The sequence below is a fragment of the Littorina saxatilis genome, unplaced genomic scaffold (genome assembly GCF_037325665.1).
Source record: "Littorina saxatilis isolate snail1 unplaced genomic scaffold, US_GU_Lsax_2.0 SUPER_4_unloc_2, whole genome shotgun sequence".
NCBI lineage: Eukaryota > Metazoa > Mollusca > Gastropoda > Littorinimorpha > Littorinidae > Littorina > Littorina saxatilis.
The window spans coordinates 57223-85000 of NW_027125697.1; the positions used below are offsets into that span (position 1 = coordinate 57223).

The 27778-nt window shown below is 41.2% G+C and overlaps 1 protein-coding gene across 4 annotated transcripts in view; it reads left to right on the forward strand.

Annotated features, from left to right (window-relative positions):
• Positions 1–11661: 11661 nt before the first annotated feature.
• The window catches only part of LOC138954134 (protein kinase C-binding protein NELL1-like), a 162458-nt gene continuing 146341 nt past the window's right edge, over positions 11662–27778 (forward strand). For 2 of the 4 annotated variants that reach the window (XM_070326040.1, XM_070326037.1), the window contains exons 1-2: positions 11662–11926; positions 12230–12759. In XM_070326040.1, coding sequence (XP_070182141.1) covers positions 12663–12759 — 97 coding nt within the window. In that variant the 5' untranslated portion in view covers positions 11662–11926; positions 12230–12662. Of the gene's footprint in view, positions 11927–12229; positions 12760–27778 lie in introns of those variants that run through there. The other 2 variants (XM_070326038.1, XM_070326041.1) reach the window with 2 other exon arrangements.

Below are 27778 nucleotides of genomic sequence, written 5' to 3' on the forward strand. Positions count from 1 at the left end.
TCATTCACTCAACTCTCCTTTACAAAAATAACATTTCCTTAAAGTGCGGACTAATCAAAATGCTTGAACAGTCAAATTATGCTGTTGGCCTACTTCCAGCGCCCCTGGTACATTAACCGAATAATTTGTGTGTGGGTGGTTTTTTTTAACGAGATCGCAGGTGAATAAGAATGTTAATTCAAGCACCGATTTCATATTTTTGTCATAACCATTTTCACCAAAAATATGGGTCATCATGAAATATTACTCAGACACTTTAAAGGAGACAAAGAATAGTTTCTGTTTACTGGCCCATCACCGTAAGGCTCGTGAATTAGTTATTTTTGTGTTGGCGCTGCACCCGGACACCTTCAGTAAACGCTGGCCGTTAATGGTCCACTATATTTACCTCGCCGAAGATTGCACTTTAAATATCTAGACATCTACAATACACCTCCGGGACAACCTGTGTCTGGCCTGTCTGAAAACACCTCCGCGTGAGGGGTTTTGCTGCCAGCGCGGTTAAGATAAAGAGGGAACATTTCTCTGCCCGCGCGGCAGCAAGCAGGATGTCTCTGAAATGAATACTAGAACGATACATTAGGTCATGGAGCGGGAGGGAAGGGGTCGAGGGCGAGTGATGGAGGTGGGTGGGGAGGGTTTGAGACTTGTATTTGGAATACTTCCAATACATTATCTTGAGTGTTGATTCAAAATGTACTTTTACATTTCTATCATTATAGTTGGCCAGTGTTTTTTGATATAATTCATTTGATAAAATAATTATATATTGTCAACAATTGACGAAATGTAACGATACACAGAAAAAAAGGCAAAAACATAAACATTAACGATATAAGAAGAGGAATGCAGAAAATATCCAAGGAATGTTATGCGATCATGCAAGAGAGAACACTGCATCCATTTGTAAGGACAGCTTAAGGCTAAATAAAAATAAAAATAAAAGGACGGACAAACGAACGAACGAACGGACGTACGAACGGACGATGAGAAAAATAGAAAGGAAGACATATAGAAAGAAAAGGAAAAACACAAACAGAAAATAATAGTAAAAGATAAATACTAATAAAAAAAACCGAAAGAAGAAAATAGATAGAAAAAGGGAAAATGCAGAATACACTGGTAAGAATGTCATGCAAGAGAGAACAGTGCATTCATTTATTCCGGCATAAATCAGACAGCGTTGCGCTATTACTGGACCCTGAAGTCTATTTTCGCCCTCTCCTTGCTTCCGGCTTTGCATCTATCTGACAGGCACTTGACAGGCACTGATTTATTTTAATCAGTAAATATTCTTACAAATCAAAAATAATTAATTAGGCTAGAAGACAGTGACAAATGCTTTCTTTTCTTTATTTGGTGTTTAACGTCGTTTTCAACCACGAAGGTTATATCGCGACGGGAAAAGGGGGGAAATGGGATAGAGCCACTTGTCAATTGTTTTTTGTTCACAAAAGCACTAATCAAAAATTTGCTCCAGGGGCTTGCAACGTAGTACAATATATTACCTTACTGGGAGAATGCAAGTTTCCAGTTCAAAGGACTTATAATTAAAGGCACAGTAAGCCTCCCGTAAACCATCACAGAGCTCCCCGAGCGTCTACATATAGTACAAGCATACTTCCATTTGAACGCTCTCCGAACGGGAACATCCTGGCTGCTTTCTGTCGAGCGTGAGAAATTTTCAAAGAATTTATTTTCGTGGACTTGGTCCTCAACAACAATGGCGCCTCGTTTTGGTGCTGGACGGCTGTTATGAATACCGGAATTCACGCCCGGACAGTAAGCCTCCCGTAAACCATCACAGATACTGTCAGGCTTTTACACACAGTACAAACACCCTTCCATTTGAACGCTCACCAAACGGGAACATCCTAGGTGCCCTACGTAAAGAGCGAGCAATTTTTAAAGAATTAATTTTGCAGATTGTCTCGAACACTTTTTGGACCCATCCTGAACTCAGGTCAAACATGAGTTACTTCCCTTCGGGTCTCATTCTATCGATGTAAACTGGCGATAGCCGTGAATCGATGATTATCAAAATGACTTTGGACCCTGGTGCGTTTTTGCGCTAGACCTAACTTTTAAAATCTAAATAATAAATTGACAGCTTGTTACACAAACATTCTTTAATCATAAAAGAATTCTTTTTTCATCAAGACAAGATCAGTACAATTCGAAGTTGTGAAAGTTTGAAAAAAGAAAAGCCCGGAAGCAGGGTCACGCAAGGGTCGTAGCAGACGACGGTTTATCAGTGCATATCGCCGTTCCTCTCAACAGTCAAAAGCCATCGCTAGAGTTCTTGTGAACCACAGCCGTTTGTTTCGTGCATAAAAACGTGCTATTGTAAATAAGCTCACATCGAGTCGCATTCAAATGACTAACTGACGACTACATTGTGAAAAAGGGAAACTGGATCACACGGGTTCACGATGGCTCAGGGGTAAGATAAACTATGCAAAAATAAATTCTTTGAAAATTGTTCGCTCTTTACGGAGGGTACCTAGGATGTTCTCAATCGGTGAGTGTTTAAATGAAAGGGTGTTTGTACTGTGTGTAAAAGCCTGACCGTATCTGTGATGGTTTACGGGAGGCTTACTGTGCCTTTAACATTTCTTACACTGCTTGACTAAAATCTTTACAAAAATTGACTATAATTATTCTATACAAGAAACACTTAACAAGGGTAAAAGGAGAAACAGAATCCGTTAGTCACCTCTTACGACATGCTGGGGAGCATCGGGTAAATTCTTCCCCCTAACCTGCGGGGGGTAATGCGTATTCATTGAGCAATAAACAACCACACACACACACACAAAACCAGGACGCTGACAAAATAAAACCAAGCAGAAAAGAATTACGTCTGCGTTACTTTTCTCTTTAATTTTCATTACGAATAGAAGAAAAATCTCATGTAAACAACGACATTAATAAAAGGAAAAACAAGGGAAATGCTTCATTCTCGGTTTGTATACACAAACCAGCAAAACCTTATACGAAAAGAGCATGCACTAAGAAATGCGAAATATGATCTTGCATTGATGATTCCCTTGTGATGAAGCTGACTTTACTTGTCTCTATGGGGCAGAACGTCAATGCTCCTTACCTCGTTTCCTGCGTACAGTCTTTCTTCAAGGCTACCAGAAAGAAGAGACTCGAGGAAAGAATCGACAGAAAGAAAGACGCATACATATAGCGACACACACACACACAGACACACACACACACACAGACACACACACACAGACACACACACACACACACTGACACACACACACACACACACACACACACCTACCTACCTCTACCAGACGACCGATCCATGGAGTTGAAACGAACACCCATCATGTACATTAAGACAGTGTTGATTGTGACGCTTGTCTGTTCTGATTATCTATTTCAAGTTTGGCAATCCCTAGAACGTGTTCATTAGCACTTGTGCTTGTTATCGTTGTAGTATATGTTGTTCCTGTGAAACATTTTATAAATAGGCCTCCTCCCACTCAACCCCGACACCCAAATAAAAAAAGAAAATATACAGAAATAAAATAAAATACAATTAGATTAAATTGGATTAAATTAAATTGAATACGATAACCTTCAAAATATATACGGAAATATAGAAATAAAGAAATACGCAAATAAATACATACATACATACATACATACATAAATAAATAAAAATTAAAATAAATAAATAAATGGAGAAAAATTTTTTAAAAAATAACAAATAAATAAACACTAAACAAATAAAAATTAAGCACAAAATAAATACTAACAAATAAAACAATATGGAATACACCTCTGGTCAGACCACGTGCCTGTGCTCGGCCATACCCTCCCTACCTGGTGTACCCGAAGTGTATACACCTTTTACCCTCCTCACCTCTTCACCTCTCTGTCTTTTACTTCCACCGGAAAAGCCGCCGTTATAAATGGTCCGGAAGGGAGGAAACAGGTATTTCACTTACTCGCCCTTACAAATACTCCCAGGGGCGCTCCAAGTGGACAGTTAAAAGATCTGCAGTCTGTGGTGGAGTCCGAAGCTAAATGTTTATGCCTCACTGCTCTTTGCTGCGCTTCGTTGCTGAAACCTTTTGCTTAGCCATGCCAGGTATAGTAAGGTGGCTGCGCTGGTGCTGCTGTGCTTTTGTATTTTTGTATTTTTTTTTTTAGACTTTTGTTGGGTGTAAGCCCTTGCACTGTATGCACTGCATTTTTTGATTTTTAGAGAGAGAGAGAGAAATAAACGTGTTTCAGGTTGTGACTGCTTCTGATCCGTTTGTGTTGTTGTATGGAAGCCTGTTTGGTGTATGCTGGTAACGTTCACACTCCCACCGACACACAGACTCATTGTTGGTCTAGTTCCTTTGAATTTGGTGACGGTAGAGTGAGAGATGTGAAAACTGTGGGCAAAACACATATAAGCCCTTACAGAATTTCAACTATTAACTTAAACACATATTTAACACATATTCCTTGTTTATAAACTGAAGAGAAACAAGTCGCGTAAGGCGAAAATACAATATTTAGTCAAGTAGCTGCCATTTTTCAGCAAGACCGTATACTCGTAGCATCGTCAGTCCACCGCTCATGGCAAAGGCAGTGAAATTGACAAGAAGAGCGGGGTAGTAGTTGCGCTAAGAAGGATAGCACGCTTTTCTGTACCTCTCTTTGTTTTAACTTTCTGAGCGTGTTTTTAATCCAAACATATCATATCTATATGTTTTTGGAATCAGGAACCGACAAGGAATAAGATGAAAGTGTTTTTAAATTGATTTGGACAATTTAATTTTGATAATAATTTTTATATATTTAATTTTCAGAGCTTGTTTTTAATCCAAATATAACATATTTATATGTTTTTGGAATCAGCAAATGATGGAAAATAAGATAAACGTAAATTTGGATCGTTTTATAAATTTTTATTTTTTTTTACAATTTTCAGATTTTTAATGACCAAAGTCATTAATTAATTTTTAAGCCACCAAGCTGAAATGCAATACCAAACCCCGGGCTTCGTCGAAGATTACTTGACCAAAATTTCAACCAATTTGGTTGAAAAATGAGGGCGTGACAGTGCCGCCTCAACTTTCACGAAAAGCCGGATATGACGTCATCAAAGACATTTATCAAAAAAATGAAAAAAACGTTCGGGGATTTCATACCCAGGAACTCTCATGTCAAATTTCATAACGATCGGTCCAGTAGTTTAGTCTGAATCGCTCTACACACACACACACACACACACGCACGCACGCACGCACACACACGCACGCACACACGCACATACACCACGACCCTCGTTTCGATTCCCCCTCGATGTTAAAATATTTAGTCAAAACTTGACTAAATATAAAAAGGGTAGAGCGAATGAAAAGAGAAAAGAAGAGAGAGAAACATGAAAGAGACACACAGAGAATGAGAAAGAAGGCGAGAAAGAGCGGAGACGGAGAGAAGTAGAAGTAAACACGGAAACAAAGGAAGGAAGAGAGAAAGAGAGAGAGAGAGAGAGAGAGAGAGAGAGAGAGAGAGAGAGAGAGAGAGAGAGAGAGAGAGAGAGAGAGAGAGAGAGAGAGAGAGAGAGAGACGAACAGACCGACAGACGGAGAGAGAAACAGACAAACCAATAAAAGAAGACAAAGTCAGACAGACAAACAGAATGGAGAGAAAGAAAGAACAAGTCGCGTAAAGCGAAATTACTACATTTAGTAAAACTGTGGAACTCACAGAATGAAACTGAACGTAGTCCGCCGCTAGTGCAAAAGGCAGTGAAAGTGACGAGCCAGGACAAAGAACAAATGTTTATTTTGAATGTTTTATGTATGTTATTATTACGGACACAAACGCTCAGCAATGCAATTTCTCTTTTAGAGATTAATAAAGTTATTGTATTGTATTGTATTGTATTTGGCGCGGTAGCGATTGCGCTGTGCTTCATAGCACGCTTTACTGTACCTCTCTTCGTTTTAACTTTCTGAGCGTGTTTTTAATCCAAACATATCTTATCTATATGTTTTTGGAATCAGGAACCGACAAGGAATAAGATGAAATAGTTTTTAAAACGATTTCGGAAATTTAATTTTGATCATAATTTTTATATTTTTAATTTTCAGAGCTTGTTTTTAATCCAAATATAACATATGTATATGTTTTTGGAATCAGAAAATGACGCAGAATAAGATGAAATTGGTTTTGGATCGTTTAATAAAAAAATATAAGTTTCCGATTTTTAATGACCACACTCACTCATTAGTTTTTAAGCCACCAAGCTGAAATGCAATACCAAACCCCGGCCTTCGTCGAAGATTGCTTTGCCAAAATTTCAATCAATTTAATTGAAAAATGAGGGTGTGACAGTGCCGCCTCAACTTTTACAAAAAGCCGGATATGACGTCATCAAAGGTATTTATCGAAAAAAAGAAAAAAACATCCGGGGATATCATACCCAGGAACTCTCATGTCAAATTTCATAAAGATCGGCTCAGTAGTTTAGTCTGAATCGCTCTACACACACACACACACACACAGACAGACAGACACACATACACACATACACACACACATACACCACGACCCTCGTCTCGATTCCCCCCTCTATGTTAAAACATTTAGTCAAAACTTGACTAAATGTAAAAATGGAAGAAAACGTGAGCATACACAACATCAATTAATAAAATATTTCTCATTCACAAGAGAAACAGGGAAGGAAAAGTAAGCATACACAACATCATCAGTTAATACAAGATTTCTTATACACACAAAAATAACTTTCCCCTACCGTATTCCAGGTTCACACAACACCATCACAACACAACCCTCTCAGTGGAAGGACATAGGACGACAAATCTCAACACCCAAAACTGACTAACATCAACACCTCCGAACTCACAAAACTGAATAATAGCTCACCATACAAAAATAAGAAACTGCAAAGCACACACAAAAACACGTTCTCCATGAAACACTAAACAAACAAACAACTTCACGAGACTGCTTGATCAAGGCTGAACTCGCAAAGCTGAGACAAAACAAAACCACACACACACAAAACGAAAGTAAGGGACGTTTCACGCAACAAACAACAAACTTGTCCACATGTCATGAATCCCTTAAACAATACAACTGAATACAAACAAGTCGCGTAAGGCGAAAATACAACATTTAGTCAAGTAGCTGTCGAACTCACAGAATGAAAGTGAACGCAATGCAACGCAGCAAGACCGTATACTCGTAGCATCGTCAGTCCACCGCTCACAGCAAAGGCAGTGAAATTGACAAGAAGAGCGGGGGAGTAGTTGCGCTGAGAAGGATAGCACGCTCTTCTGTACCTCTCTTCGTTTTAACTTTCTGAGCGTGTTTTTAATCCAAACATATGATATCTATATGTTTTTGGAATCAAGAACCGACAAGGAATAAGATGAAAGTGTTTTTAAATTGATTTCGAAAATTTAATTTTGATAATAATTTTTATATATTTAATTTTCAGAGCTTGTTTGTAATCCAAATATAACATATTTATATGTTTTTGGAATCAGCAAATGATGGAGAATAAGATGAACGTAAATTTGGATCGTTTTATAAAAAAAATATTTGTTTTACAATTTTCAGATTTTTAATGACCAAAGTCATTAATTAATTTTTAAGCCACCAAGCTGAAATGCAATACCGTAGTCCGGGCTTCGTCGAAGATTACTTGACCAAAATTTCAACCAATTTGGTTGAAAAATGAGGGCGTGACAGTGCTGCCTCAACTTTCACAAAAAGCCGGATATGACGTCATCAAAGACATTTATCAAAAAAATGAAAAAAATGTATGGGGATTTCATACCCAGGAACTCTCATGTCAAATTTCATAAAGATCGGTCCAGTAGTTTAGTCTGAATCGCTCTACACACACACACACGGACAGACAGACAGACACACACACACACGCACATACACCACGACCCTCGTCTCGATTCCCCCCTCTACGTTAAAACATTTAGTCAAAACTTGACTAAATGTAACAAGTCGCGTAAGGCGAAAATACAATATTTAGTCAAGTAGATGTCGAACTCACAGAATGAAACGCAATGCCATTTTACTCGTAGCATCGTCAGGCCACCGCTCATGACAAAGGCAGTGAAATTGACAAGAAGAGCGGGGTAGTAGTTGCGCTAAGAAGGATAGCACGCTTTTCTGTACCTCTCTTTGTTTTAACTTTCTGAGCGTGTTTTTAATCCAAACATATCATATCTATATGTTTTTGGAATCAGGAACCGACAAGGAATAAGATGAAAGTGTTTTTAAATTGATTTGGACAATTTAATTTTGATAATAATTTTTATATATTTAATTTTCAGAGCTTGTTTTTAATCCGAATATAACATATTTATATGTTTTTGGAATCAGCAAATGATGGAGAATAAGATAAACGTAAATTTGGATCGTTTAATAAATTTTTATTTTTTTTACAATTTTCAGATTTTTAATGACCAAAGTCATTAATTAATTTTTAAGCCACCAAGCTGAAATGCAATACCGAACCCCGGGCTTCGTCGAAGATTACTTGACCAAAATTTCAACCAATTTGGTTGAAAAATGAGGGCGTGACAGTGCCGCCTCAACTTTCACGAAAAGCCGGATATGACGTCATCAAAGACATTTATCAAAAAAATGAAAAAAACGTTCGGGGATTTCATACCCAGGAACTCTCATGTCAAATTTCATAAAGATCGGTCCAGTAGTTTAGTCTGAATCGCTCTACACACACACACACACACACACACACACACAGACACACACACACACGCACTGTCCACATACACCACGACCCTCGTTTCGATTCCCCCTCGATGTTAAAATATTTAGTCAAAACTTGACTAAATATAAAAAGAGAGTTCAAAACCCGATTTAAAAAAGAGGCCCTGCACGGGCAGGCACACAGGTGCAAAGTCGTTGTGTATGGGATGGGCATCATCATCATCATAATCGTCGTCGATCGTCATTACTATTATCGTCACAGTCGTCGTCGTCGTCGTCGTCGTCACTATCGTCGTCGTCGTCATCATCATCGTCTTCTTCGTCCTGTTCCCAGTTGTCTTCTTCATCTTCATCTTCATCTTCATCTTCATCTTCATCACCAAAAAGCGCCTTTTAAAATAGTATTTGAGATGAAAGGCATCTGGTTAGACGCAATAATGTTTGAAGACCTGAATAACATTATTGTCTGGGCAAAACGGTGGAAGGTTAGATTTAACGAAACAAAAACTAAACTTTATTAAAAAATGAGTGGTTCTGTTGGGATAACACCACTCATTTTTAATAATATTGTTTTGGAAATCGTGAATCTTCCAAAATGATGACACAAACGATGTTTGGTGGCTTGTTGTCCGACCAGCTTCTTTGTCAATCTCAGTTCGGGGAGCATATCGCCTTCTGTCAGTTACATATTTATCAACCTCGGCCTTCCGCCTTGAAGCCTTGAAGCCGAGAAGCCACCACACATCTTATAATATTATCCCAACCGAACCACTCATTGTTTTTGAAAACGTGATTCAGCATAAATATCTTAGTGTTATTTTGCAGAACGATTATAAGGGGATTTCCAAGTAAGAAGTATTGTAAAAAAAAAAGGTTACTTATCAATTACTTGTTTCAGATATTATAAATACAGATTAAGTCGTAAAAGTCTGGAAACTTTGTATATATCTTTTACTTTTCCACATTTCGATTATGCAGACATCCTGTGGGATAACTGCACTGAATATTTGTCAACTGCCCTAAACAAATTACACTTGGGAGCTATTATAATCGGTGGTGTGCGTGGCACCAGTCACGAATTATTTTGTTTATAAAGTACGTATCTCTGCTGTTCTTACCCTCCACCCCACCCCCCTCCTACCCCCCTCCACCTCTTTCCACTTTCCTTGCCCTGCTCGTTGTCTTATTTCCTGCTTGGTTTGCTTTGATTCATTCTGATTTTGATTGTACTGTTAGGTCCGACATCAATATTGTGTCATTTTCCATTTGTGTAGGGCACGTAATATAAGGGATCGCTTGAGTTCGTGTCCCTTTTGTTTTTCGTTTTACTATTGTATCATGTTTAAATGTAATACAATCTTGTTTAAACCAAAAGACATTTCGCAGCTGCCACTAGATTTCACAACGAAGGAAGCAGGTTGTCTTCGGGGTAACATAAGAAATAGGTGCAATTGGACTATTTTTGTTGTTGAAAATGTTTAAAAATTGCACAAGCTGGTGGCATGCAATGCACCAAGTGTCTTAGATTACCATCTCGCACTAGAATTAAGACATCAATCAAGCTCCATTCTTCACCATACAGGAAGTGTACGAATGTTACTCGAACTTCGGTCCTTCCGTATGGCTGTGGCGGCTTCAGCCAAAGTTCACATTCATTTTTGTAAAAGAGTCACGAGTTTGGTAGAGAGAGCGAGAGAGAGAGAGAGAGAGAGAGAGAGAGACTGAGAGAGAGGAGAGAGAGAGGAGAGAGAGACAGAGACAGAGAGAGCGAGAGAGGGAGAGAGAGAGAGAGAGAGAGAGAGAGAGAGAGAGAGAGAGAGAGAGAGAGAGAGAGCAAGATATGGCGCGCACACACACGCACACACACAAACATACACACACACACACACACACCGTGGCACACACACACACGCACGTACACACACACACACACACACACACACACACACACACACGTGTACCTACTCACGCATCAGCGAAAGTGAACTACTCCAAAATTATGACAATCGATCTCACTTTGGGTTGCTTTGAAATGGTCATGATCGATCATTGTTTACATTGTATCGGACATTGACCGACGATTGAAGGTCAGGCTGCCGTCTCGGTCTCCGGCGGCGTGTTGAATGAGAAAATGAAGACGCAAATCTAAGAAAAAACACTGACTATAGTGGATTATTCGTCTTCAAGTGCAAGTGCGTGACGGCAGCTCAGAGGCAATGACTGTAACTGTTTCCGCGAAACGAGCTCCACATCGTGAGGCAAAGATTAAGTGACAGACTGTCACGTGCCGTTTGTTAATCAACCAACTTGGACTAATTAACCGAACTTGACTGATTTGCGTCCATCTGTCCAGCTATCGCGGAATTGATGGCTCCCAGTTTCCTTGACTCTGTATCATTCTCGCTCCTTACGCATCCCCCCTGCCCCATTCCCCCGTGAACTATAACTGAACCGGCGAAAATAAACATTTTCATTCATTGTTCTTTCAATGATTTCATAGTTTCACCCTCAATCAGCTTCTTTTCTCATCCATTCATGCCGGGACGAAATGAAAACGATAATGATCTGCCACTACAAATCAAGTCGCGTGCCGTCTGCTGAATAAAAAAAAATTCTCTCCCCCCCCTCTCTCTCTCTCTCTCTCGCTCTCGCCCTCTCCTCACCCTTCTTTCCGAGTCCTCCTCTCCATACAGCATTTTCTCTGAAACTCGGCGCCTGACTCAACACCAGCAAAGTGCGCGTGGCACTTTCTCTTTCGCCCTGACACCCCTTGCGCGAAACGAGTCATTCCACCCAGCCGGCAAGCAGACAGCGCGCGAGTCTCGCGCCGGAGCAGTCCATTTCGCTCGCAGCAGGGGCGAGAGGTTGGCGAGACTTGGCAGACGACAAGTTTTATAAAAGGCCGGCGTGAAGAGAATTGTAGTGTCTCGCAATCGATGTGGTTGTGAGTTGAAACAGCAGACGACGGCTTGAACTGTTGAAATCGTTGGATAAAAAAGAAAAGCGGTGGTAGTCGTCGTTGCAGTTTGTTATCTGTTACTGGTGGTGGTAGTTGAGCTGGAAAACGGTGTCGTCAGCCAGAGTCAGTTTCTTGATATAATGAATGGAGTATGATAGTTCAGGAGGCGTTCTGCTTCAGTGCGAGAAAGGATAAGCTCTGTTTGTGTGAAAAGTAACGCAGGTTTGATTAATTTTGGTATTATAATTTTTTCTTTCCAAATTGTTGTTTCTTTCTCCAGCAAAATTTGCGTTGTCCAGTGTTTTTGTAACAGTGATTCTTATTTGTTTTGTTGATTGCAGCCATATTTAAACTGGCGATTGAAATTGAAATCTAGCAGAGAACAAAACGTACTTTGAGGTACCATTATATTTTGTAGCGCAGATAATATACAGTCCATAAATGTAAAAACAAATTATATTGCTATGAAGTATTAATTTGTTTAAGAGTTACCGTAGATTATTCTCGTGTTTTTTTTTCTGGTAGAAGGGACTGCCAGAGAATTCCAGTAGGAATAAGCAAACTAATACTTCCTCCAAGAAAACTGATTTGAACCGTCATCATTGATTAAATAAACAAACAACCGGAATATAAATTGAAGTCGCCGATAGACACGTCCAGTTCATACACTTCAATCAAAAAGTGACGGACACTGAAACAAACAAACACACTATCGTTGTGGCACTGAGAGATTCAGTCACCCCGGACCTCGGTTGAGTGAGCGAGTGGATACCTACGCTAACCCCTTGTGGCCCAGTGGATTTGTAGCGGCCGGCGAGCTTTCACGGCTCTGCAGGGAAGGCTATGGTGTGGTGGTGGCAGCGGTGAGGGATTCGAACCGCAGCATGGTAGATGGGCCCCAGTGTTGTCGCGCTGTGTTCTGCTGGCTGTATCCTCACTACTGCGACAACTGTCGGGCATGGGACCAGAGGGGCGACGAGGCATCGAGAGCCCCTGTACTTTTCGCACCCTGCTCTTCGGCGTTATCTTCTCTCTCTTCACCTGTATACTGCCAGGTAAGTCAAGTTCGGGTGGTTTGTGTATCAGTGCGGTCTTGGGTTTTGTTGGTTGTTGTGTTCTCGTGTGTGCTAGTGTATTCTTCTCTAGTGATCGTAACTGTATTGTGCTGTTTTTCAAGTCTTGTCTTTCAATTCGTAAATATATCTGCTTGCGTGTATGTCTGTCCGTCTGTCCCCCTGTATGTGTCGCTGTGTGTTTGTCTGTCTGTTCAGTTGTCTTTTTCTCTTTCTGTCTCTGTTTCTCTCCCTGTTTGTCTTCCTGTCTGTCTCCCTGTCTGTCTGTCTGTCTGTCTGTCTATCTGTCTGCCTGCCTGTCTGTCTGCATCTCCTCTCTCCTCTCTCTCTCTCTCTCTCTCTCTCTCTCTCTCTCTCTCTCTCTCTCTCTCTCTCTCTCTCTCTCTCTCTCTTACCACTTCCAAAAAATAAGGATCTTACAGACCAAAAAAAACTTTAGACCTTACCTGTTCTATCTAAACCCTTAGAAAAGCACATACAAAAACACCTACTGGCATATATGGAACAAATGAATCTGTTTCATCCTTATCAGTCTGGATTCCGCTCTAAGCATTCCTGCCACACCGCCTTAAGCTCTTTATGCGAGACTTGGCTGTCAGCAATAAACAAAGCAGAAATAACGGGAGCGTTGTTTTTGGACTTTGAGAAAGCCTTTGACCTAGTAGATCACTCACTTCTACTAAAGAAATTAAAGTGCTATTTAAAAGACGACTCAGCTTGTGCCTTTTTTGAATCGTATCTTTCAAAACGGAAACAGTATGTATCCATTAGCTGTAAAACTTCGTCAAACGAGTTTGTCAGGAGTGGTGTCCCTCAAGGGTCTGTGTTAGGACCTACCTTGTTCTGTATTTATATAAATGATCTACCCCTTTATGTGTCCGATGAAAAAGTTAGATGTGAGTTCTTCGCGGATGACTCTTCTGTTCACACCAGTCAAAAATCTTTGGAATCCGTCAACTCTTCTCTTCAAACAAGTGTGGATGAAATCCCTGAGTGGTGCGTTTCTAATGCAATGATCATTCATCCGATTAAAACAAAGAGTATGGTGATAACCACGAGACAAAAACACCAATTAAGTCCTTTACAATTACAACTGTCAGTTGGTTCAACTCAAGTGCAGCAAGTTATTGGGTGTTACCATTGATCAAGAGTTGAAATGGCAAACTCATTTGAGTAATAATTGCAAACTAGTATAAAAAAAATGTGTACCTGTTATCAAAATTAAGACATTACGCAGATTCTGCAGCACTCAAAAATGATGTTCTATTACGCCCACATAATGCCTCATATAAACTTCGCATCGACACTTTGGGATAACTGCAGTGATGTTCATTTAAAAAGACTCAATTCCCTGCATCGCCGAGCTGCAAAACTTATTCTGCATGATTTGAATAGGTCCACGGATGATAAACTAAAGCTCTTGAATTTCCTCCCCTTGAAAAATCAGTTGACGTTAAACAAGGCTGTGTTCATGTATACAATTCTAAATGACGACTGTCCTAAATATTTGCAATCACATTTCAAACATGCCACAAAATGATATGGGTCCCAAAAAATCATCCCTCCTATACTTCGCATAGACCTCTACAAATCGAGCTTAGCCTTCTTGGGAGCGTTTCTCTTGAACTCCTTCCCCCAACAGATAAGAAATGCAACTTCAGTGAAAATGTTTAAGAGACAGTCACGTTCACACATCATTCGTGAATGAAATGTCTTGTTCGATTGTTATTTTGTTAAACATTTTGTACTTGTGTTAACGGATGTGTAGCTGATCGGAGCAACTTTATTCCCAAATGAAAGGTATAACTATGTCAATGTAATTTTGTAATTTTTGAGTTCTCCTTATGTAATTCCTTAAATGCACATTGTGTTGCATTCCATACAATGTATTTCTGTATTTTATATGATTGAATTTATATTTTTAATGTGCGTCTGTCTTTATGTGTTGTATAAAAGACAGGTTGGAAGAATAGGCTTTGACTAAAACCTTTATCCTTTTGTAATAAAGTTCTGAGTCTGAGTCTCTCTCTCTCTCTCTCTCTCTCTCTCTCTCTCTCTCTCTCTCTCTCTCTCTCTCTCTCTCTCTCTCTCTCTCTCTCTCTGTTTTTGCTTGACTGTTTGTCTGCCTGTCTAGACCTCCCCCCCTGCCTACAGTAGCCTGTGCCTGTATGTCTATCTCCGTGCTCTTCAGATTCCTGCGTCTCAGTTTTGTTTGAACCTTTCGATCGACTAGCAGATTTCTCCTCGTAAAGGGAACTTCCAAGAACATGCAGATCATAATCATACAATTTTTTCTTCCATGATATAGCCTACTGTTTTCATCTTTACGTCCGCCAAAAAACAAACACGGTTGCAGCATTTTCTGTGTCAAACCAACAGGGATCGCAAGTACATGAAAGTCAAACTGTAGTTCCGAATGTGTTGTTTTGTGGAGAATGTTCCAACTCTTGCCAAGACATAACGCGTTTACTGTGCATTGCTGTCGTTTGTGTACCATGCTTCTGCGTGTGTGAGTGTGTGTGTATGTGTATGTGTGTATGTGTGTGTGGTGTGCGTGTGTGAGTGTGTGTGTGTGCCGGACGGTGTGGTGTGTGTGTGTGTGTGTGTGTGGTGTGTGTGTGTGTGAGTGTGTGTGTGTGTGTGTGTGTGAGTGTGTGTGTGTGCCGGTGTGTGTGTGTGTGGTGTGTGTGTGTGTGTGGTGTGTGTGTGTGTGTGGTGTGTGTGTGTGAGTGTGTGTGTGTGTATGTGTGTGTGTGTGCGTGTGTCGTGTGTGTGTGTGAGTGTGTGTGTGTGCCGGTGTGTGTGTGTGTGTGTGTGTATGTGTGTGTGTGGTGTGTGTGTGTGTGGGTGTATATATATTATTATGTGTATGTGTGTGGTGTGTGTGTGTGTGTGTGGTGTGTGAGTGTGTGAGTGTGTGTGTGTGTGCGGGTGTGTGTGTGTGTGCCAGTGGTGTGTGTGTGTGTGAGTGTGTGTGTGTGAGTGTGTGTGTGCCGGTGTGTGTGTGTCACTGTGTGTGTTTTTGTGAGGAAGAGAGAGAGACTGAGAGAGAGAGAGAGAGAGAGAGAGAGAGAGAGAGAGAGAGAGAGAGAGAGAGAGAGAGAGAGAGAGAACGTGCTTGCGTGTGTGCACGTGCGTGAGAGCGTGAGAGCGTGCGTGGCAGCTAGGCCGTAACATATGTATTTAATATTCATGTAGTATCAGGATATTGACCTAGGTCCCGTAAGTTCTGCAACCAAAGTTAAATGGGCCTTCTTCAGCGGTTTCAGTTGCTAAGCCATTCAATGCCACCAAACAAAATCTTTCGAAAGAAGATTGCACGACATATCGCCGACGGTGTCGGATTTTGTCACCGTCACATTATCATTTAACATCTTTTTAATCGATGTTTTAGTCTATTGTGCTCAGAGTGACTGAGGGTCTTGCTCATTGTACATTGCTGTCCAGGGGCGGATCAGTTCATTTTATGGGGGAGGGGGGGGGTTTCCAAAAGTATATTGTGAAGATATGGGTGTGAAGGCGCGAAGCGCCGAGCCGACGGCGCGAAGCGCCTAGCTTGCTAGGGGGGTCCGGGGGCATGCCCCCCCCGGAAAATTTTGAAAAAAAGGATGGAAAATGGTGCAATCTGGTGCATTCTGAGGATGACCATTACCAGTTTCAGGCAGCAGATTTTGTCACTGATTAATACCCAAAAAATTGAAACTCAACCCAAAAAAACACAAAAAAATATTTTTATTTTTTGGCTGGGGGGGGGGGGGGGGTCCAGAAACCCCAGAAACCCCCCCTCGTCAAACCCCTGCTGTCTGTTCAAATGGATGAGTTTAGTTCTGATGAACATCGTCCTTCTGTTTGAACCCATTGTTTATTCCCCACCCCACACCCACCCCATGAATGAACAAGTCGCGTAAGGCGAAATTACTACATTTAGTCAAGCTGTCGAACTCACGGAATGAAACTGAACGCACTGTATTTTTTTCACCAAGACAGTGCAGCTTCGTCAATCCCCGCGAGAAGGAAATCCTCCCACGTGCAAACCGCTGTGATATGCACACGCCAGAATAGCGCGGTAGCGTATTGTGCTAAACAGGATAGCGCGCTTTTCTGTATTCGTGTTAACTTTCTGAGCTTGTTTTGAATACAACCTATCATATCTATATGTTTTTGGAATCATGAAACGATAAAGAATAAGATGAAATCATTTTTGGATCGATTTCTTAAATTTTAATCGTAAGACTAATTAATCTATTTTTGTTAATTGTGATCACATTTTAAGAGTAAACATGACATATGTATATTTTTGAGTCACTTGAGAAAAAGTGACTCTATGTAATCGGTCAGTGTTAGTCTGTCCGGCCGGCCGTCCGGCCGGCCGTCCGGCCGGCCGTCCGTAGACACCACCTTAACGTTGGACTTTTCTCGGAAACTATCAAAGCGATCGGGCTCATATTTTGTTTAGTCGTGACCTCCAATGACCTCTACACTTTAACGATGGTTTCGTTGACCTTTGACCTTTTTCAAGGTCACAGGTCAGCGTCAAAGGAAAAATTAGACATTTTATATCTTTGACAAAGTTCATCGGATGTGATTGAAACTTTGTAGGATTATTCTTTACATCAAAGTATTTACATCTGTAGCCTTTTACGAACGTTATCAGAAAAACAAGGGAGATAACTAGCCTTTTCTGTTCGGCAACACACAACTTAAACGTTGGGCTTTTCTCGGAAACTATAAAAGTGACCGGGCTCAAATTTTATGTGAACGTGACTCATTGTGTTGTGAATAGCAATTTCTTCCTGTCCATCTGATGCCTCATATAATATTCAGAACTGCGAAAATGACTCGATCGAGCGTTTGCTCTTCTTGTTAGATTCAGAATGTCATGAAGAATACGATGCAATCAATTTTAAATCTGTTTGCGAAAAATCGATTTTAATGACAACTTTAATGAGCAAACTCATTAATTAATTTGTAAGCCTCCAAGCTGAAATGCAATACCAAAGTCCGGGCGTCGTCGAAGATTACTTGACCAAAATGTCAACCAATTTGGTTTAAAAATGAGAGCGTGACAGTGCCGCCTCAACTTTCACGAAAATGCGGATATGACGTCATCAAAGACATTTATCAAAAAAATAAAAAAAATGTCTGGGGATATCATACCCAGGAACTCCCATATAAAATTTCATGAAGATCGGTCTAGTAGTTTTCTCTAAATCGCTCTACACACACACACACGCACACACACACACACACACACACACACACACACACACACACACACACACACACACACACACACACATACACACACACACCACCTCGATTCCCCCCTCTACGTTAAAATATTTAGTCAAAACTTGACTAAATGTAAAAAGGAACGAGAAAGATATTATATCAGTGAGCGTTTCGGCATTTGCGCCATCGCCCAAACCTCGAACAACAAGGACCCACGATAAATCCTCTCCATATCTTTCTTTTCTGTGAGTTTTTACTTTCTACAACAAAGGTGTACAAACATGAAAACGCTGCATTTTTCTCATTGAAAACTTGTTTGTGAGAACGAAACCGGAACCCTGACTGCATGCACATCTGCCTTGGTTGATGGCGTTTGGTTCAACATTGTTGACAGCATGCAGTGTATTTAGTTGAGAAGTCGTTCCGTTTACTCAAGAGGCGCTCGATTAATACCGACGAGGCTCATTAGAAACTGAAACTTGAGACTCTTTTTATTGTTTCTTACTTTCCTTCTTTTTTTTCTCTGCTTAAAGATGCACACCTTCTTATGTAAGCGATTGTGTACATCACCTTAGATCGTTCCCGCATTTTACGTGGGATAAGACCATCCTTCCATTTGGACACATGTCACAAATCAACAGTCGTTGTGCCACTCTTTGTTCACAGCGAGAATTTGTAGATTATATGAATTAAGTTTAGACACAAATGGCGATCTGTAAAATGAGTTCCTCAACAAATTCTTACTCTGCACAGGATGAAGCCAGGATGTTGAGTTTTGGTATGTGACCAAGTGGAGGGGTGGTTATTCCCCGTTACAGCCTGGCCAGATTTGAGATGGTGAATCGAATTGATTGCACGGGATGCGATATTGTTTGCCTGTACAAGTACTTTTTTGGGCCAAAACGTTAGTACCATGTTGTGGAAAAAGTGAAAGGAGAATGCTGTGCTGTTGGAAGTCTTTCATGTTGTAGGTGTTTGAAGGGTATGCTTTTTAAGTGGGGCAAAGAAGAGACTATGTTTACCTGTACTGGGTTTAATTTTGAATCGTTATTTTCGTTTTTTTTATACCTCCTTTCTACGTTACCCTACTTTAAGATCCAGGTATTTGCATGAGTGTGTTGGAGTTTCAAAGGCGTACGCTTCTGTTTGCCGTTACCACACCGCGGACTATACCGTTTACAGGTGAACAGTCTCAATATGTAACATGCTGGTTCCTCTAGTAGCATACACAATGCATTACAAATAGTGAAAATTGATATACATACACGTGAGAGTCCTCATTGGCATTCGGCCAATTTGGAACATGTGGCGATGCCAGGCGATAAGAACCACCGAGCTTCTTTCTTCGTGTATACATACCAACTACATGTACCATAGTCGGTAGTAAAATGCCAGTTACAGCTAACAAGCTTCAAATTGCAAGCTTGTCCCAAGAGAGTTTTGTTTGTTTTGTGACTGGGGAAAGATTTCGGTGCACATATATATATAAACTTCGAGATTTTGTTTCGTTATTTCTTTCGCTTATGTTTGAGGTAAACGCACATACAATGCCGTTTTTTGAAGGTTACAGTCTCAGGGTTAGTTCCGGCCCTTATACCCAATGCATTAACAAAGACGAAATTAAATATTGACGTCCTCATTTGCATCAACATTTTGTGAACATGGTTATGCTAAGCTATGTTATGTGAGTTGAGAGAACTTCCGTTGCACAAACTTTGAAATGTTGTTTCTGAGCAACGCAAGAGGGTGTGTGTGTGTGTGTGTGTGTGTGTGTGTGTGTGTGTGTGTGTGTGTGTGTCCCTGTGTCTGTTTGTGTGTCTGTGTGTGTCTGTGTGTGTGTGTGTGTGTGTGTGTGTCTGTCTGTGTCTGTGTGCGTGTGTGTAAGTGTGCGTGTGTTTGCGAGCATGAGTGCGTGCGTGAGTGTCACAATGTCTGTGCATAATATATGTCTGAATACTATACACAGCAACACAAATCTGTTTTGCTTTTGATGTGAATGTAACTGTATTGTGTTGTTTGAACAGGGCGAAACACGGTGCTGGGTAGAAAGACAGGCAGGACACTTTAACGGCACGACTTATATTACGTGTTACTTCAAATTCATTGGAATTGTAGACGAGCCTTGCGGACGTCGCCCCTAAATTGGATTCTATAGCAATGTTTTCATACTTCGATGATTCCTACAGGTTTGTGAGATTTTCAGCTGCGGGTGAAACGCTGGTGTGTTTTTTTTAACCTTTTTTGTGTGTGAAACGCTTTTGTAATTGTGTGCTCATTGAAATGTTTCGTGCATAGGCCCCTACCTCTCTCAGTGTTTGGCGAGGCAGCTGAACCGTAATCGAACTTGAATGCTCGCTCAGTTGGAATATGTCATCTTTTTCTGCTCAGTTTTGAATACGAAGGCACGTCATGAGACACTATGACAGGCCTTTGTTGTCGTCATTCGCAACTTGAAGGGACATGTGCTTCGTTCTCAAAGTGTGCTCGCCTGATTATTACACCCCCGGTATAGGGGTGTGTATAGGATTCGGTCGATGTGTTTGTTTGTTTGTTTGTTTGTTTGTGTGTTTGTGTGTTTGTGTTCGCATATAGATCTCAAGAATGAACGGACCGATCGTCACCAAACTTGGTGAACAGGTTCTATACATTCCTGAGACGGTCCTTACAAAAATTGGGACCAGTCAAACACACGGTTAGGGAGTTATTGGTGGATTAAGATTCTACAAGGACTTATAGAGGGACATATTAATGGTCAAAGGGAAATAACCTTCTCAGTTGGTGGCAGTGAGAATGGTCAGGACGGGGGTGTTTTTCCTACCTCGGAGGAATTTCTTGTTTTATATGACCTTATTATAGGAAGAAGTACTGAGAGCAACTGCACATGTCTGGAAGATTTAAATCTGTGGCTTCTTGAAGAGACCAGAAGTAATGGAACAAAGGCTGTTGCTCTTGTTGTTTGAATCAGTCCACTGCCAACGCTCAAGCATGTCATGTCATAAAAAAAAAGTTCAATGCCGTCATACCGGAACTCTACTCAGATCCTATTGCATACATGTGATAGTCATGCAGTTCTCGCGTTAACATTAGCTAGTGCTCGGCGACGAAGTTTAGCCGAGACTAGATGTCCAGCCGGAACCTAGCTAGTGTGCGTTGTCGGATTTGAATCCGGGTCCTTGGATCCCACAGACACTATCAGTTGCTTTATCGATATGTGAAGCAGAAACATGCGGTGGTTTTCCGAGTGGAACCATCTGTAGCAGCACCACAAAGGCCATTGCAATGCACGCGAATTTCTCATCCTGTTCTGAATTAACCATGCGTGGGAATACGGACCTTGAACATGTTGAGAATAAGTTTGCAAACACGAAGACATGATTAATTATTAGAATACGTTTATGCTCTCTCTCCTTGTCTATGTCTCTCTTTGTCTCTGCCGCCGTTTGTCTAGTTTTCTGTCTGTTAGTCTCTGTCTGTCTATCTGTCTGTCTGTCTCGGTCTGTCTTTGTCTGTTTGTCTCACTGTCTGCCTGTCTTTTTCTATCTATCTTTCATGGGCTGGGTGGCCGAGTGGTAACGCACTTGCGCTCGGAAGCGAGAGGTAGCGAGTTCGACCCTGGGTCAGGGCGTTAGCAATTTTCTCCCCCCTTTCCTAACCTAGGTGGTGGGTTCAAGTGCTAGTCTTTCGGATGAGACGAAAAACCGAGGTCCCTTCGTGTACACTACATTGGGGTGTGCACGTTAAAGATCCCACGATTGACAAAAGGGTCTTTCCTGGCAAAATTGTATAGGCATAGATAAAAATGTCCACGAAAATACCCGTGTGACTTGGAATACTAGGCCGTGAAAAGTAGGATATGCGCCGAAATGGCTGCGATCTGCTGGCCGATGTGAATGCGTGATGTATTGTGTAAAAAAAATTCCATCTCACACGGCATAAATAAATCCCTGCACCTTGAATATGTGCGCGATATAAATTGCATAAAAAAATTTAAAAAAATCCCTGCGCTTAGAACTGTACCCACGGAATACGCGCGATATAAGCCTCATATTGATTGATTGATTGATTTTCTGTCACACTTTCTTTCCCTCTCTCTTTACGTCTCTGTCGCGTTTTCTCCAGTACGCCCTTTCCTCTTTTCTGTCTTTCTTTATTTGGTGTTTAACGTCGTTTTCAACCACGAAGGTTATATCGCGACGGGGAAAGGGTGGAGAGGGGATAGAGCCACTTGTCAATTGTTTCTTGTTCCACTACTGACATCTATTACCTTCGTTAAATAGAGAATTGGCATTGTCATTGCTATTGTCTCTCTTTGTTGTCTTAACACACATGTGTCTGGAAAAACATCCGTACGCTTTATATCCGATACGTTATTACTATCATCTCGCGAGAAAATACGAGAGCCGCGGCCGTGCACGCAATCCTGTGGGTCGGCTTTTCCAAGTTCACAGTGACGACTGTAGACCTTGGTGATTGACGTGCACGAAGGAGTAGGTAAGAATATCAGTAATTCCGAGGCTTTGGAGGGATTTTAGCATGTTCACTAGAGTGACGTGAAGTATCTGTCAGTCTGCGAGATACCCGACCTACCCGTCAGTTCCCACTGACATGTTGTTGTTATGAGATACCCGGTAGACTCGCCCCCGCACAGTCTGTTTCTGTACTACCCGGTGTTACCTTCTTGACTTCCAGGCTGACTGATACCGGTGGGATGATACTCTTCTATCTCTGTCTGTTTGTCTATCTCTGTAGCTGTCTCTCACTCTTTGTCTGCCTTTCTATCTCTCACTCTCTCGCTCACTCTCTCTCACCCTCTCTGAACCTCGCTCACCCTCTCTCTTCTGTCTCTGTCTGTCTGTCTATCTGTCGGTCGGTCGGTCGGTCGGTCTTTTTACATTTAGTCAAGTTTTGACTAAATGTTTTAACATAGACGGGGGAATCGAGACGAGGGTCGTGGTGTATGTGTGTATGTATGTGCGTGTGTGTGTGTGTGTGTGTGTGTGTGTGTGTGTGTGTGTGTGTGTGTGTGTGTGTGTGTGTGTGTGTGTGTGTGTGTGTGTGTGTGTGTGTCTGTCTGTGTGTGTGTGTAGAGCGATTCAGACTAAACTACTGGGCCGATCTTTATGAAATTTGACATGAGAGTTCCTGGGTATGATATTTGCCTCTTTCGTCTTTTTTTTGTTTTTTGTTGTTGTTGCGGTGAGCATATCCTTCTTCATTGGTCTTTTTTTTTCAATGAAATTTTAATTTTGTTTTCTTTTACATTACAGGTTACATTTCCATTAAATTAATTTTTAATTCAACAACAATCTAACTAAGGACAATGGGGATAAACCTTTCGTAGCGCAAGTTCTTGTTGAAATACAATTTCCAATGGAATATGAGTTTTTTTTAACTTTGCTAATGCACATTTTTGCTATCAATAAAACATGGTTAATTAACGCTGATTCCTGACATTTTTCAATTCCGAATAATACATCTGTAATAGACAATAAGAAAGCCGGACCTGTCAGACTGTTCAACATTTGTTCGATATAAGTCCAAAACCTTCTAATTCGGGGACACTCATAGAAAAAGTGTTCCATGACATCCAAAATATGTGGGCACTCGTTACAGTTTTTTGTTTGACTTACTTTCATTTTATGTAATAAAATATTGGTGGGATATAAATTGTGACAAATTTTCCATTGCAACACACGCAGGCGCACTTCTTTTGTCACCTGTCGTGGCAACAACCACGTTTGTTCGACAAAAACAAAATCTAGTTTTCTTTTCCAAAAATCGATTGCATGAGATTTGTCAATGCTATAATTCCGTTTTTTCTTTAAATATAACTTAATTAACTTGGGTTTGCTTTTAAACACATTCAATTCATCATCAATCATATCTACATTAACTATATGTGCTGGGTTGTCTACAATCCAATCTTTCCATTGTTTTGGGATTGCATTCATCACAGCGTTGTATTCAAAAAAGGTGATTGCAGGGTTTTGCTGCACAGTGATCTGTACATCTTCACATAACAGAAACTGATTTCTTTCAACATTCAACAAATCATTTATAACATTAAAACCTTTCTGGCGCCATTTTACAAAATCCAACACTTTACCTTTAAACTGAATCAGTCTATTATTAAATAACAGTTGATTACCAACATCATTTCTGTCAACTTCCTCTAAACCTACTTTATTCTTATTATCAAGATATGTCAAAAATACCTCTTTCCAGAGTCGGTCGGTCTGTCTGTCCGTCTGTGTTTTTAGTCAAGCATACCGTCTTCTTGTCTGTCTCTCAGCTTGTCTCCCAGTGTCTTTCTTTGTTTCAAGGTGTCTCGTTGAATGTCTGCTCACTCTCTTTCGCCTTGAATGGTTGAAAACGACGTTAAACACCAAATAAAGAAAGAAACTCTCTTTCGCCTTCCGTCTCGTTGAATGTCTGCTCACTCTCTTTCGCCTTCCTATTGAATCACACTTTTTACCTTTGAAGTTTCATTAAAAGTAATGTTAATGTTGTTTTTAAGGAGTTCAAACTTGTTTTCTAATTTTAGGTCGAAGCGCAACGTAGCACTTGGGTCTTGTTTTGTGTTATTTATTTTCATAAAAGTGAAGTTACTATTAATGGTGCGCACACAGTTTTCTTCCTCAAGGTCTAAGTAAGGATGCATGTTATGTCGAGCCACTGCTTCTTATTAGACTGACCTTGCATAGCTTAGCTCTACTGCGCGTTAGCTTTATTAGTCATTTGCAATTCCACGTATATGAAATAGGATTGTCTGTGTCCTCAAAGCCCTGGCATAAACTGACGTCGGTTGAACTTGTTCAATGGTCTCCTGCTGGTGCACATCCCCATGCTTTCCTTCTAACGCCGCACCTCAACTGTCAGTTTAGTCTAATCTCATCGGCAGCAAGTACGGTTAGCACTACTCCGGACCACCAGGCTTGTACATTATTACTACTCCACTTAGTAGTACTCCAGTAAATACTCACTTGACCATCCCTACATGCATACACTTGAGAAAAAAAAACAGTCCTCAACTCCGAAATCTACCCGGCACATTTACTATAATAACTATAACAATCCTTTCACGGACCCCGATCGAATCAGTTTTTGTTCTTCTGTATCCACCCTGACTTACTGGTGACAGCCCCCGATAGAACTGCCTGGAGAAGGGTCTCTGCCTCCTCAGCCCTCCTGTCCACCCGACGACTGTCCCAGTCAGGGGATTGATGATGATGATGATGATGATGATGATGATGATGATGATGATGATGATGATGATAATGATGATGATGATGATGATGATGATGATAATGATGATGATGATGATGATGATGATGATGATGATGATGATGATGATGATGATGATGATGATGATGATGATGATAATGATTCACCCGTTCCATAAAAATACGTACACCACCTCCTCCATCCCTGTTTCAACAGACTACTGCGGTACATGTATCTTCAACATCGCCTCTCAAACGATATTCCACTATTTCGTAGATATTCAACGCTTTGCTTTAGCGTAGCAGTAGAATATATTTGCTACCACCACCAGTGGTTCACCATCGCACTACCACCATCAGTTATTTGTTTTCCAAAGGGAGCTCATTCTCATCATTCAGGGCAGATTAGGTGCTTTGTCTCCCGCTGCTGCTCGGCAAGGACGTGTAGACATGAGCCAGATAGGACCGACAGGAGAGGGGGCAACAAATTCATTTATCCTCCTCTCGTCTGGTCAGGGTGCAGAGAGAGAGAGAGAGAGAGAGAGAGAGAGAGAGAGAGAGAGGTGGGGCGGAGGGTGGGTAAGTCTCTCTGTCTCTGTACACGTCTATCGTACACATGACTGAAACAAGAGGGGCAACAAATGAATTTATCCCTGTCCCGTCCGGTTCAGTTGGTAAGGGATTGCGGAGAGAGAGAGAGAGAGAGAGAGAGAGAGAGAGAGAGAGAGAGAGAGAGAGAGAGAGAGAGAGAGAGAGAGACTAAGAAAGAGAGAGAGAGAGAATACGAATACGAAAGTTTATTCAGTTTTAGGCCAGAGCCCCTTCTGAAGGAGAGAGAGAGAGAGAGAGAGAGAGAGAGAGAGAGAGAGAGAGAGAGAGCAAGCAAACTCAGAAGCAATCCATCCATTCTGGACTTAGCTGGATCTTCGGTGTCTCAAACCTAAAGACAACCCCACACTCCACAGTGCAAAAGGAAGCCTCCGTCGCCATGTCAAGGATTCCAGTATCTCTGCTCTAGCTGTCTGATCCTCTATGAGTTTGACGGCCGGTTTTCGTGCAGACATGCAAGCCTTCAGCCCGGAGAAGGCACTCAGGACGGTGTCTTTTGTCTAGAACAAACAGAAACCATGTGGTGGATCGAAGCTGCTGTCACTAGCGAAGCCGTTCAGTTGATGGGAAATGCTCTCTCTTTTTGTCTTTGGGCAAAAGAAGTGCGTTGCCGTTTTTGTCAGTGCATTGATTTGGGTTGACTGCGACAGTTGTTGCAATCGTTCTCTGACTGTTTGAGATTTCATCATAGATCATACAATGAAATACAGGTAAAGGGTTGGGGGGGGGGGCGGTTGATTGTGTTAGAGATGTTGAGTCGTGTGTAGACGGGATGTTCATGGGCTTACTAGACTGCTTTGGGTTAATGGAGTTTTGTTCTCCAGATTTATTAATAACACTTGCCCACACGAGCCTTTGGGAGCGAAGGGTAGGGGGTGATGTCAATCATTTCGGCAGATAGTGGATGATCTCGGATAACTTCATCGAAGTTTTGAACTTCATTTTACCTTGACCTTCTGGGATTAGACAAAACGGGATCTATGTAACGCAAAAGGATGCTCCAAATGCTAACAGTCGGGTTATTTCTTGAGTGACGGTGTGTGTGTAGGGGTGGGGGAGGATTCCAATTTGGTAATTTATTATTTCACTGAAGTTCTTAAATTCATTTTATTAGGATTAAGAGATGGGTGGCGGTGGTGGGTGGTGTCAACGAAAGGTCCAATGTAAAATGAAGTAAATGGGACATTTACGCAACTTTATGACGTTTTTTAATAACAAATACGCAGGCACGTGACCGGGTCACGAGCTCACGGTCGGTCGTATTTTGCTTTTTATGTTCTCCACGTCTGGTGTACATGGACCGAACCGGACCTATAATTTGAACGCCCCCTGCAAATAGTACCACGCACCACTTCAAGTGCTTTGGTTTGTTGACAATTGATTTCAAAAGTAGGTTGCAGCGGCCTGGGGTTTTATTACCCCATAAATATGTTTGCAAAGTTCTCGCTTACTTTGCTGTAAAAACATCACACAGACGACAGTTGTTGAAAAAAGAACATGACCCCCCCCCCCTTCCTTTCGAGCCCTGCCCCTGAACCGGTACGGTATCGAACTCTTTTTTCAATGGGACGGTACTATTGGGTTTGGGGGGGCCCACATTAAATGGCAGCGAAAAGTACTGTTCTTTAGAATGAGCATTCCACTTGTCAAGGAGGACGACACGACATTAACTTCTAAAGCCTCCATTAGCCTTTTAAATGCAAAGTGGGAGGGTCAAAGTTGAACTGCTTCCATTCTTCGAGAATAAAGGAAACTATTAACAAGTTGAAAAAGCCATTGATCTTTTAAATACTGAACGTGCCGTAGGTCGATCAGCTGACTCGATTTTTATTGAGCCAGAAGACATTTTGTTTTAATTAGTATCGTTAGAGAATTAACTATCTTAAGCCTGTTTGCCTTTTCTACGTGCATGATGTTAGTGTTCAAAAGGTATATGT